This window comes from Myotis daubentonii, chromosome 5, assembly GCF_963259705.1.
Source record: "Myotis daubentonii chromosome 5, mMyoDau2.1, whole genome shotgun sequence".
NCBI lineage: Eukaryota > Metazoa > Chordata > Mammalia > Chiroptera > Vespertilionidae > Myotis > Myotis daubentonii.
The window spans coordinates 109419914-109432143 of NC_081844.1; the positions used below are offsets into that span (position 1 = coordinate 109419914).

At 51.7% G+C, this 12230-nt stretch overlaps 1 protein-coding gene and 1 long non-coding RNA gene across 3 annotated transcripts in view; both read right to left on the minus strand.

Moving 5' to 3' along the window:
- The window catches only part of WIPI2 (WD repeat domain, phosphoinositide interacting 2), a 28461-nt gene extending 16479 nt beyond the window's left edge, over positions 1-11982 (minus strand). Inside the window, exons 1-2 of one of the 2 annotated variants that reach the window (XM_059699375.1) lie at positions 11719-11982; positions 4486-4568 (exon numbers count right to left, since the gene is read on the minus strand). In XM_059699375.1, the coding sequence (XP_059555358.1) occupies positions 4486-4568; positions 11719-11792 (157 nt within the window). In that variant the 5' untranslated portion in view covers positions 11793-11982. The remainder of the gene's footprint in view (positions 1-4485; positions 4569-11718) is intronic. The other variant, XM_059699376.1, reaches the window with a different exon arrangement.
- On the minus strand, positions 669-4478 carry LOC132236035 (uncharacterized). The gene is made up of 2 exons (XR_009453150.1): positions 4027-4478; positions 669-3927 (listed from the first exon to the last, which is right to left on the minus strand). It is a non-coding gene; the product is annotated as an uncharacterized LOC132236035 (long non-coding RNA).
- Positions 11983-12230: the final 248 nt, after the last annotated feature.

Here is a 12230-nt window from a genome sequence, read left to right on the forward strand (position 1 = left end):
ATTGTACACTTAAAACAGGTGATTCTGATAGCATATAAATGACATTTCTATCTCTCCATCCCTCTCCTTTCCTCTCTAAAATCAACAAAAACATATTTTAAAAAAAGGCAACAAACATATCTTACCTTAGACTCATGTGTTAAAAAAACACACAGGCAGACTACTGCGGAAATTTGAATTTTGGCCAATATATTAAGATCTGATGTAAGCACAGGAAGGCAGGGCTGGTGAGAGGATGGGCGACAGGGACAGAGGGTTCGAGAGGCGAGGCGTCAGGGCAGGACCTCACCAGGGTCTCCTCAGAGACCAGAGCCCCTGGGTCCTGGAACATCGCATTCAGGGGGCTCTTACACGGCCAAGCCAAATGCCAAACACTGGGCTTTCCTGGGGGAACACCCATGAGTGTCACCAAACTCCAAAGGAGCCAGGAGCCAGACAAAGGCCAAGGCCACAACACCTGGAGCCAACCCATTCCTGTCACTTAGGAAGAAACAACAGCACAAAAGGGTCCCCTGCGCGTCCCCAGCCCTGGGGCGGTGCCGGGGAGCGGCTGCGGCTCACTGCTTTCTACGGTGCCATTTCAAGAAGCTCTTTCCCATGTTCATTACACCCAACTCGCAGGGAATTTGTATTCAATCCTCACCCAAGGAGTGAGGATATTTTTTCCATTAATAGAGAGTAGAAGGGAAAGGAGTGGGAGGGACAAAAAGAGGGTGGGAGAGAAAGAGAAAGAGACATTGATCCGTTGCCTCCCACATATGCCCTGACCAGGTCAGGGGAACGAACCCACACCCAGGTACATGCCCTTGACCGAAAATCAAACCCGAGACCCTCTGGTATGCAGGGGCATGCTCTAACCACTGAGCTTGCCAGCCAGGGCCCAGGGAATTTTTAAATTCTCACCCGAAGATATGTTTTTCATTGATTCTAGAAAGAGAGGAAGGAAGAGAAAGAGAAACATCGATTGGCTGCCTCACACACACCCTGACCAGGGATCAAACCCACAACCCTTCAGTGCAAAGAATGAGGCTCTAACCACTGAGTTACACTGACCAGGACCCAGGGAACTTTCTTTTTTTAACATATTTTTATTGATTCCAGAGAGGAAGGGATAGGGAGAGAGAAACATCCACGATGAGAGAGAGTCACTGACTGGCTGCCTCCTGTAGCCCCACACTGGGGATCGAGCCTGAGGATCAAGCTCCAAGCGTGTGCCCTGACTGGGAATTAAACCGTGACCTTCTGGTTCACAGGTTGATGTTCAACCACTGAGCCATGCCATCTGGGCTCCAAGGAACATTTAACACACGAACACACACAGAACCCATGTACCCGCAGTCACTTCCTACGAAGGGGAAGGACACACGGCTCAGCCCTCCCATGAAATGATGATGCCTGATGAGCCAGGCTGATGACTGAAGGTACTGCAATCAAATGAAATGCAAGAGAAGCAAGGCTGCTCATTTGTAATCACTGAAGAGGGCCCGTTACCAAGACACCAGTGCCAGTAGCACTCAGGCTGTTGGATCCTGGGGCGCCGGAGACCCCAAGCTTCCATTACAACAGATTTAAGCAGAGAGGCTGCTGGAGTTCCTCCCTGCACGACCCATTACTCTAAGTCTCACTGACACTGTTCCAGCCAGTGCACGGCGGTCACTTCAGAGTGACGTCAGAAAGCACCCCTCTCAGATCCTTACGAGGACGAGGGCCTGTGAAGGCAGCGATGGCTCACTGCGTGATCAAAGGCACATGTATCTACAGAGGCATTTCTTTCTCTTTTTTTTTAAAAAAAATATATATTTCTACTGATTTCAGAGAGGAAAGGAGAGGGAGAGAGAGAGAAACATCAGTGATGAGAGAGAATCACTGGTTGGTTGCCTCATACACACCCCACACTGGGGATCAAGCCTGCAACCCAGGCATGTGATTCCCTGACCAGGAATAGACCCCATGACCTGGTTCATAGGTCGACACTCAACCACTGAGCCACGCCGGCCGGGCCAGAGGCGTTCGATCAGGGAAGCCGGCTGTGCTGCTGTGGCAGAGGCAAGGGCAGCCGGCTCATGTCTACCCCAGAGCCGATGCCTCGTGAGGGATGTTCCCCAGCTCAGGACCTCACAAAGTGCAGGACGTTGTGATTTCATTGCAGTACTTCACGGGAGGGATACCAGAGGTTTGCATGTTATTTGCCTTCAAACTAACGAAGGACATAAAGAGGAACAGAAATGGGCTCCCACAACCAAGCACAGCAAAGCATACATGGGAGTCCTCCCAACTTGAAAAGTTTGAAATTACAATAGACATAGTATAAAACAACAGAAAAGTCTCCCCCTGCTGCTGGGCAAAGGGCAAAGGTTCCCTTGCTTAATTAAACAGAAGAACCAGAAGCTGTCAGTCTCGCTTCCCCGGCCCAGCCCTGGCTCGCTCTTCTGTAACAGCAAGTGGCTGAGAGCAGACCTGAGTGCATGGGACGGTTAAGAGGTAGGAGGGTGAGCCGGCCCTGAGCCAAGGCTAAGTTTTGCGGCATCAGTACTATTCTTTGCTCTGAGTCTGTGTGTAGAAAAATGCCAGAAAACAGTCTGGACTCAGCAGCTGATCTGTTTTCTGAGAGACACCCTTTTCTCTAACTCAATGCAAGTACGTGACAGAGGAAAGGCGGACGCTGCTCTAGGAGGAAAGAACTTAACGGCTGCGGTTACCCCTCGAGTATGAACCCTCGAGCCCTGGCTGGTGTGCTCAGTTGGTTGAGCTTCATCCCACGCACTGGAAGGTCGCTGGTTCGATTCCCAGCCAGGGCATACATCTGGGTTTTGGGTTTGATTCTCAAGTGGGGTGCGTACGGGAGACAACCGATCAATGTTTCTCTCTCCTTCTTCCTTCCTCTTTCTCTAAAATCAATAAAAAACATGTCAAAAAATAAAGTATTTACCCCCAAAAAGTTCTACATCCATTTCACCACCTATTTTTTAGAGGCCAAAGATCACTAAGAAGAACAAAGAAATCACCGTGTTGGTCAGCAATCACCGACTCTCTTAACAATGCTATCAAGACGACACATTCTGCTCCACCAGAAAGCACCGAGAAATGAGGTGCCAAAAACCAGTGAATAAGCTTCAAGAGGACAAATCAGTCATTAAACTGAGTCGGCTGAGGAGCGTGAAGATCAGGTATGCTTACTAGCGCTGGGTCTCCAAGCGGGGAAATTCTGTGGATCTCAAAGCAGATGACTAGTCGCTACAGCAACCATTTAGCAGCACAACCCAGCCGCGGTTTGGGTCAGTTTTAGTAAACGTTCAGTCATGTTAAGAGCCCAAGGGAATCCTTTGCCCACAGACCAGGCGCCCTTCCCTGAAGGAATCCCCTACTGGGAGCGATCCTGCGTGGGGCCCGTGGAGGCAGCCAGTGGGGTTCTCGGAAACACGGACACCCACTTGAGATGAGCCAGCGCACCAGCTCGCAGCTACCCGGTCCCCAGAGCACAGCTCCCGCTTCGCAGCCGAGCGGGCTTTCTCAGAGGAGCCGGTGAGCGCCAGGGGCAGGCTGAGGACAGAACAAGCTGCGCGGCCGGGCGGAACCAGAGTCAGGGAGCTGACTGACCGCAAGGCTGCGGCCGGCTTCCGGGTGGGCCAGACTCAGCACTCCCCTGGGGTCTTCATCGGAGGCTAAGGGGGGCCAGGTGGTATCTATGTGTTTGCTGGTCTCTGTGCCCCCGCCTGCCATGCACAGAAGCGTGCACTTGGTTTTGCCTTCCTCCGTTTAAATATAAGAGTCACGAGAGCAGGAACTAGTCACTACCACGATGTCCACGAACAAAACAGGGCTGGCAGACAGCAGGTCCTCAATAATGTTGCGGAGCGGAGGGAACCAAGAACAGATACGAGGCGTCTAGCCACAGGAGAGGTGTCACGCGTGTGGGAGGGCCTCTCACTGGGAGGGCGGACCCCTGCTGATCAGCAGGTCCTGCGCACACCCAGGAAACTGAAGACCCCGAGGCCCCCAGGTGAAGTAACGTCTCTGAAGCCACACAGTGACGAGTGAGAAGTTAAACTCATGCCCCTTCTGCAATTCCAGATTGCCTCCCACACGCCGGCTCTGCAAATCCCAGAAAACGGCAGCTGAGGAAAACAAATCATTCCTACGGGGGCTGTGCAACCTTCAACCCCGGAAGCCCTGCATGACAGAAACCTGAACGGTAAGTGGCGTGAGAAACGGGGGATTAGAGAATAATGCATACAGTATGATGCCATGTATTAGAAAAAAATCAACCCGTCAAACAGACATGTACATTTATAAGTATGCAAATAAACAAAAAAGATCTGGGAGGACACACGCAACTGTTCCCAGCAGCCACCTCACGGTGGACTAAGGGGAAGGGGGAGAACTGGTCAGGCACCGGGACCTGAATCGTGTCTGATGTAAGAATGCGTATCAATTCCAGTGAAACGTGTCCATATGTTTAAGAGGGGAAATAAAGCAAACACTTACTGCATTCATAGATCTGTTCCAGCTTATCCACAGAAGAAAGGGAGAAAAACTTATAACCGGACTTACTACCAACAGCTAGGGACCTGCAAAAAAGCCAAATGCAGAAATAAGAGCTGATGCGCGTACACAGTGACAATGCAAACGCTCCACGTTACAGGCAACCACCTCTCTCCCCAGTGCCGGCACACCATTTCATTAGCTGTACCCGGGAAGGGCGGCTGAGCAGGAAAGAGGGGGCAAAGGAAGCTGACATGCCCCACCGCTAGGACAAGGTGAGGGTCAATAAAATAAAGTGTTCTTATTTAAAACTTAAAACTATCAATTTGACATATGAATTATGCCCCAAGTTAACGATCCCCTCAAAACAAAGTGGGTTTCTCAGGGGATCCGATACACGTGCTGGCCTCTGCGCGAGCCCAAGCTCAGTGAGCTACGTTCCAGCTCCCAGTGTCCACAGCCTGGGGGTGACGGCATCTCTGCGCTGCCGTGCGGGCCTCACCAAGGCCGTCCAACCACTCTGATGGCTGAGCGGTGGGACAGAAATAACGCGGACCCCAAAGCCACTGAGGGTCCGGGATGGGAAGGCTGCACAGCTGGCCCGCAAGGACCCAGTGAGGGCGCTGCTGCTTCTGCCGTGAGGCGCGGAGGGGCCTCCGGACCCCTCCCCGCAGAGCTGGGACACCACCGAAGTGGGCCCTCAGCAGACCCTTGCTCTCCAGGGTGTGACTGGCCCAGGGAGGAAAGAAGAAAGCACGGCCTCCAGAGAGAGGAGAGGAAAGCAGGAAGCGGAGGGCATGCAAAGAGTCAGGTCCTGGGACCGGGTGTGTATTCGGTGAAAACAGGTGGAAGCGAAGATAAGCCAGAAGCCTAGGAAGAAGGAAGACAGGCATTTCATGCTACGAGGGTTTCACCTATTTTTAAAACCTAAGATTCCCCACCTCTCTCTCACTCACATATACAGACACACAGCTGACCCTGACAATGTGGAGGTGGGGGCGCCCACCCCTGCACAGTAATAATGTTTACAGCTTCTGACTCCCCCAAATCAGCCGTCCCTCAGTATGGGGGGTGAGGGGACTGGTTCCAGGAACCACATGGACACCCAAACCCACAGATGCCCAAGGCCCTTACATCAAGTGGGTAGAACCCCCACGTCCGGACTGTTGACCCTGCGGAGGGGAAACCCAAGGAGAGAGAGGGCTGCTGTGCCCTGTGGAAGCCTGTCGTCCAGGGCCCACTGTGGTCCATGAACTGAGCTCTACGTTCTCTTAAACTTTCAAATTGCATCGGTTTACCTTAGAAATAGAAACAGGAACAACTTTCTTCAGCTCACATCCTTTTTCTTTGTGAAAATAGTTCACTACATTGAATTAATTATATCAACAGAGTTAACTGTTACCTGTAAATATTCTGAAAAACGATAAAGGAACCAACACAAATACCAGAATAACCAAGGCTAAAAAGAAAACAAAATCTCAGTGCCCCGCAACTTGGGAACTCGGTGCTCAGGAAAACCTTTCCAGTTAACTAAGGGTGATAGCTCAGCACTGAAACCTCCCCCATCATTTCTGATTTTAAGTCATTCTTATATTGTCATTTCCCTTGTGACCCTAGCATCATTAATAGCCCCTTCCCTTTCTAATTTCTTGTTGACTTAGAAACCAAGTCACCAAGCTCATTAGTATTATAGATGAAATAAGCCCCTTCGTGGACAAAGTGATGAGCTGTAATTAATTAGCGAGAGCCTGGCTCTTGATCTGTCTGGTTCTCAGATGCACTCCACGCAGGCAGGGTTTGATCCTGCGCCCCGCTGATCAACATCAGAGCTGGGGCATTCTTCCAGACATTCTGAAACCGATTTAGGGCATTAAATCCATAGCTAGAATGTTAACCGCGTGGTCTATCAAGCAACGGTGCACTGCAGTCAGTAAGAAATGTAAACAAAAATACTCCAATTACTCCTTATAATATGAGTGTGTATTTTCTCAATAAAGGCAGACAGTTTTAAAGGGTGATGTGAAGTATTTTCAGCTCCAACACCAACAGTTAAGTTCACACACCCATTGGAGATTCTGCTTCTTAATCCCTCAGGACTCACCTGACCACACAAAGGCATATCAATGCAAGAGGAACAGTAACAGGTAAGTCTGAGATTTCCTCAACAGACAATCTGATTCCCTAATAATTGTTCATGTGGTAAGTTCTATTGACAAAGGGGAAGCTAGCAAACCTTAACAGAAAAAGGGATCTATTTGCTTCACCCTCACCCCATTTCACTACTACTCCTGCCTTCAACTGTGCCCGGAATCAAAATCCAGATGCTGTCGCACCCTCTGGAGAGAGGCTGTGGAGAGAGTGACTGCTCCTGAAATATAGTTGGAGCTGCTCCCGTGTGTCCCCCTCACTCCACTTACAGAAGCTCCCTCCACCGCCAGCCCTGCGCCTTCTGAGGCTGGTCCTCTGCCTCCTCCACCAGCGAGGTAGGCTCCTCTCGCCTTTGCCACTTGCAGCTTCCAAAATCTTGTTGCTGTGTCTCCTTTCCCATTCTCCCCGTCCTACGGGGTTAAATCCTTTAAAAATATCCTTTTCAGCCTGGCGGGGGGACTCGGTTGGTTGAGCATTATCCTGGGCACCAAAAGGTTATGGGTTTGATTCGTGGTCGGGGTGCATGCAGGAGGCAATGATCTGTGTCGCACATTGATGTTTCTCTCTCTCTCTCCCTGCTCCCCTTTCTCTTTAGAATCAATGAAAGTATCCTCAGGTGAGGATTTTAAAAAAAGTCCTACAAACATCGTTTTGATATCTTATTGACTGACATTTTATTAGTGTTTTGGGAGGGAGCCAAAATAAATGCTTGTCTTTGGTCCACCATCTTTATCTGCAAGTCTGTCACTGAATTTAAACTTGAGTATTCAATATCTAAAAGACAGTGATTTCCACTAAAACATGAAAATGTGAATTGTGTCTTTTTCTTAACGCCTTTTTCCTCTCTCTACCTGTAAAGGCTTTCCCTTTCCATCAGCTTCCTTGTTAGAGATTAGTGCTATGTGGAGATGGACCACACCCACGAAGAGGCATCAACCTGGTGGGCCTGCACACTGTGTAACAAGTCCATCACCACCCAGGCTCTTCTCTCCCGCTCAGTCGTTCCCATCGCAGGCCTCCAGCGGGATTCCCAAAGCAGAGCTCCTCATTTCCTCCTAAACCAGTGATGGCGAACCTATGACATGCTTGTCAGAGGTGACACGTGACCTCATTTTTTTGGTTGATTTTTCTTTGTTAAATGGCATTTAAATATCCTATCTAATAATAGACAAACATGGTAATTGACTGTACCTTCACTACACCTCCCATTGGCTAATCAGCACAATATGCAAATTAACCAACAAAGATGGCGGCTAATTTGCATACAGCAGGCAGGGCAGCACAGCACCATCCCGCCTGCCCTGCTGCCATCCGGGCCTGCTATTTGCCCCCCCGGGGCGGTGGGGTGGGACAGCGTCATCCCGCCTGTCCTGCTGCCATCCGGGCCTGCTATCTGCAACCCAGGGCAGCGGGCATCCTGTGTGCGACCCGACCCAGGGCGGTTGGGCGGGGTAGCAGCAATCAGCTGGCCTGCCCGGGCGTCCCGTTTGTGACCCGACCCGGAGCAGCGGGGTGGGACAGCATGGCTCCTTTGTCACCCCAGCTTCCTCATCACAGCTTCCTTGGGGGCCTAAGCCTTTAGTCGGACATCACCCGAGGGCTCCCTGGCTGCCAGAAGGATGTGTGACTGCAAGCTTAAGCCTGATCCCCCGGGGAGTGGGCCTAAGTCGACAGGTGGACATCCCCCAAGGGGTCCTGGACTGCAAATGGGCGCAGGCCGGGCTGAGGGACCCCCCTCCCGCCTCGAGTGCACAAATTTTTGTGCACTGGGCTTCTAGTATAAAATAAATATCAAAAATATAAGTCTTTGTTTTACTATGGTTGCAAATATCAAAAAATTTCTGTATGTGACACGGCACCAGAGTTAAGTTAGGGTTTTTCAAAATGCTGACACGCCGAGCTCAAAAGGTTCGCCATCACTGTCCTAAACCGACTCCTTCCTTGATCCTTCGCCCATGATGTCACTTATCGCTGTTCACCAAAACCCAAGCCAGAGACTGGGGGGTAACCCTCACTTCCCCTTCAATGCATCCTGTGTCCAGCAGGTCACACCAAGTCCTGACAGCTAAGCAGTCCCTTCCCACCGGCCTCCTCAACACATCCCCTCAGCAGGCAGAATGACTGCTGCTTTAAGATGGAAGGTCCTTAAAAATCACCTACTCCCAAGCCCATCAGCTCACTGGTGAGGAAAAGGACAGAGTGACCTACTCAGAACACCTGTAACCTAGAAAAACCCTGAAGAAAGCAGTAACTTCTAACAAGGCCCCCTATTGTCTCTATACCTTAACTTTTCCAAAATGCACATCACTTCTCTAAACGGAAGGCTTGGAAAATCAAGCTCCTCTCTTTATCCCGTCCCAATCAGAAATGCGGCTTAAACCAGACATTGCCGAATCACTTCCCACCGACCAGGGTACCCGCGGAAGAGTTCCATCTTTGATATTTCCATTGGAGATTCAACTGATGTTCTGCCACTTATTAGTTCACCTTCCATTTCGAAAAGCCCCAAATTCCTGCAACATAAGCCTTCCACAGTGTTACTTTCAGAACCTGGGATCGGAACTAACCATGCAAAGTCAAGGTGAAGGGGATCATCTTTGTTGGGTTCATCTGTTCTGGTCTAGTTAAAAACAAAACAAAACAAAAGATAAAAAACAAATAAAACTTATTCATACTTTTAGGGTAAGAATCGCGGGAGGACCCACAGCACGGAAACCAGTATCAGCACGACAGCAGAGGCAGCAGACCGTGGGTGTGCGAGGCGTGCTCTGATGTTAAGCGCCACTGTATAGCGTACATGTCTCCCATGAAGTGGCTTCCGGACTTTCTCACTAAATACAGTGAATGTGGACACTAGACCAACGTTCTTCATCCTGTGAAAAACTGTGCTCCTCTGTTAGAATAAGTTCTGGAGATGGGCAAGGGAGGGGAAGCTGCAAACTGTAAGGCGGTTCCTCAGGAAATTCTCTATTTCTTTCACGTGTAGACTTAAAACAAATTAGTCATTTCGATCAACCAACTTTTTGTATAATCCTAACTTGCTATCGCTTATGACTTACGTTCATACTATATCAAGGCCTCTTTGGCAAGTTAAAACAGAACACAGAAATCTTCCCTTGAACTAATAACTTCAAGACTCCCGGGAGGGTGGGGAAGCACATGATTTCCAGTTGTAAAAAGGTCTTTTTGCAGGCCAGAGTGCCAGTCTTCTATTATATAGGGAATTTGGTGCCCATTTGAAACGACAGCAAAGAGAATGCTTGGTCATACTTTATTTCCTTTCAATATAAATAATGTGGAGTGAAAAACGGAGCCCTAGCCGGTTTGGCTCAGTGGATAGAACGTCGGCCTGCGGACTGAAGGGTCCCGGTTTCGATTCCGGTAAGGGCACATGCCCAGATTGCCGGCTTGATCCCCGGTGGGGGGCATGCAGTAAGCAGCTGATCAATGATTCTCATCATTGATGTTTCTCCCCCTCCTCTCCCTTTCTCTCTGAAATCAGTAAAAAAATAAAATTATTAAAAAAAAAACCTGAAAGAATGGTAGGAAATGTTTTGGAAATTCTCTAATCTATACAAGACATAAAAACCCCCCTATCAATCTACCACTTTTATTTATTTTCTTTTTTTTACTGGTCTCAAGATGCTAAGGGGGAAAAAATAGATGCTAAGGGCTTAAAAAGCAAGTCTCGGTTGGTTTGCAATGTCCTACTCCCCACCTGGATCACACAGCCTCTCCCAATTATAACCACGTGCAACGAGTTGTCCAAACTGCTTTGGCTGTACTGGCTTTTGGTCACATAGGCCACTATGGTATCTGGTTGCTTTAATTTTTAAAGATTGCAACCCTCTGATTCCTAAATTCACTCCCCTCAGAATCCTACTCTGCAGGTAGAGTGGAAAGAACATGATGGAGAATTCTGGGAACGGACGTCAGTCCTGCCCTGGCCGCACCACTAACTGATCCTCAGCTCCAGGAGCCTTGGTGGACGCCTTTCCTCACCTGCGGCTGGAGCAGCCCCAGCTCCCTTCCCCCCTCCAGGCATCCCCCTGCGGGACGGTCTGCATTAGCTTCACACCCCTGCCGGCTGCAGGCCGCCGCCCTGGGGCTGGCCATTCTCCAATCAAAGTTGTTTCCCCCCGTTTACTTAATGCATTCTTAAATTAAATGTCCTGGGGTGATACTGGTCCAACAGGATCACATAGGTTTCAAGCGTACATTCCTACCATACGTGGTCTGCATGTTGCATTGCGTGCCCACCACCCAGAGTCAAACCATCTCCCGTCACCTTCCATTTGGCCTACAATCAAGGTTTAATTTTTTTTTTTTTAAATCTCGTTTTCTACTTTGCCGATTGCACTCAACCGGTGACAACTCAACCAACTGCTCCTTGGAAAGCCAATGACCCACTCCCCCTCTTACATCACTTCCTCTTACTCACGCCCCAGGATGGCTCTCCTGCCTGCCGGCCCCACAGCTCACCCTTCCTGCTCCCCAGGCCTCCCGGTAACGATCCTCACAGCCCAGGGGCCGCCGACCCGCATGGCTTGGCCTCGGGGCCTCTCGTCCCCTGGGCACGGCCACGGCCCGGTCCCGAAGGGCCCAGGCTCCCCAGGTATTCCTGTCACCCCCCCCCCCGCCCGGGCCCAGTGTCTCCCGGGTCGGAGGCCAGGATTATGGCTAAGTTTGTCTCTTGCCCTGGGAGGACATCACAGTTTCCTGCCAAAAAGAACAGCGAGACGTGAAGAGAGAAAAGCGGGAAGGGGCTGAAGGGGAAACGGGCGAGAGCGGGGCTGCGGGGCACGGGAGGGACCCGCTCCCACCGGGCGGGGCGGCGAGACAACAGGTCAGGCCACAAAGTTCGGCCCAACTTGGAGAGAAATGGGGTCCGGAAGGAGAAAGCCTGCCAGCCGGTGGGTGGGCACCTCCGTCCCTCTGTCGCTCTCCCCGCCCGGAGAGGGGGGTGCCCCGAGGGTCCCGAGGAGGGCGCCCCCCGCCCGCCCCAGGCCCACCCCAGGGACCCGCCCGGGCTGCCGGCCCGGCCCCTCCGACCCCGGCCCCTCCGACCCCGGCCCGGCCCGGCCTTACGTGACGTCCTGGTTGAAGTTGGCGAAGAGCAGCTGGTCGGCGCCAGCCTCGCCGCTCTGACTGGCCAGGTTCATGGTGGGCGCGCGGCGGGCGGGTGGTCCCGGCCGGAGGCTCGCGCGCGGGACGGGGTCGCGTGCACTCAGGGTCGGCGCCGGGCCCCGCTCGCCGCCGGAGTCGCCGCCGTTCGCCGCCCCGGGATCAATCGCCGCCTCATCCCTCCCCGCTCTTGTTTATGCTCCGGAGCCGGGGCGCTCTGCGCGCGTGCGCGGCCCGCCCCTTCGGCGCACGGGCCTCTCACGGCGCAGGCGTGCTGCGCAGGTCCCGCCCCCTCACCTCTGGCCCGGGTTAAAGTTCCGGTCAAACACGCGCAAGCGTGGGGACGCACCGGGGCGCGCTGGGCGGGGCGTTCCTCGAGCGCCGCGCATGCGCTTGGAGAAGAGTGAGCGCTAGGTACACCCCCATCATTTAAAGAATATTAACAGGCCCGCCATGTGCCAGTCATCGTGTTTAAT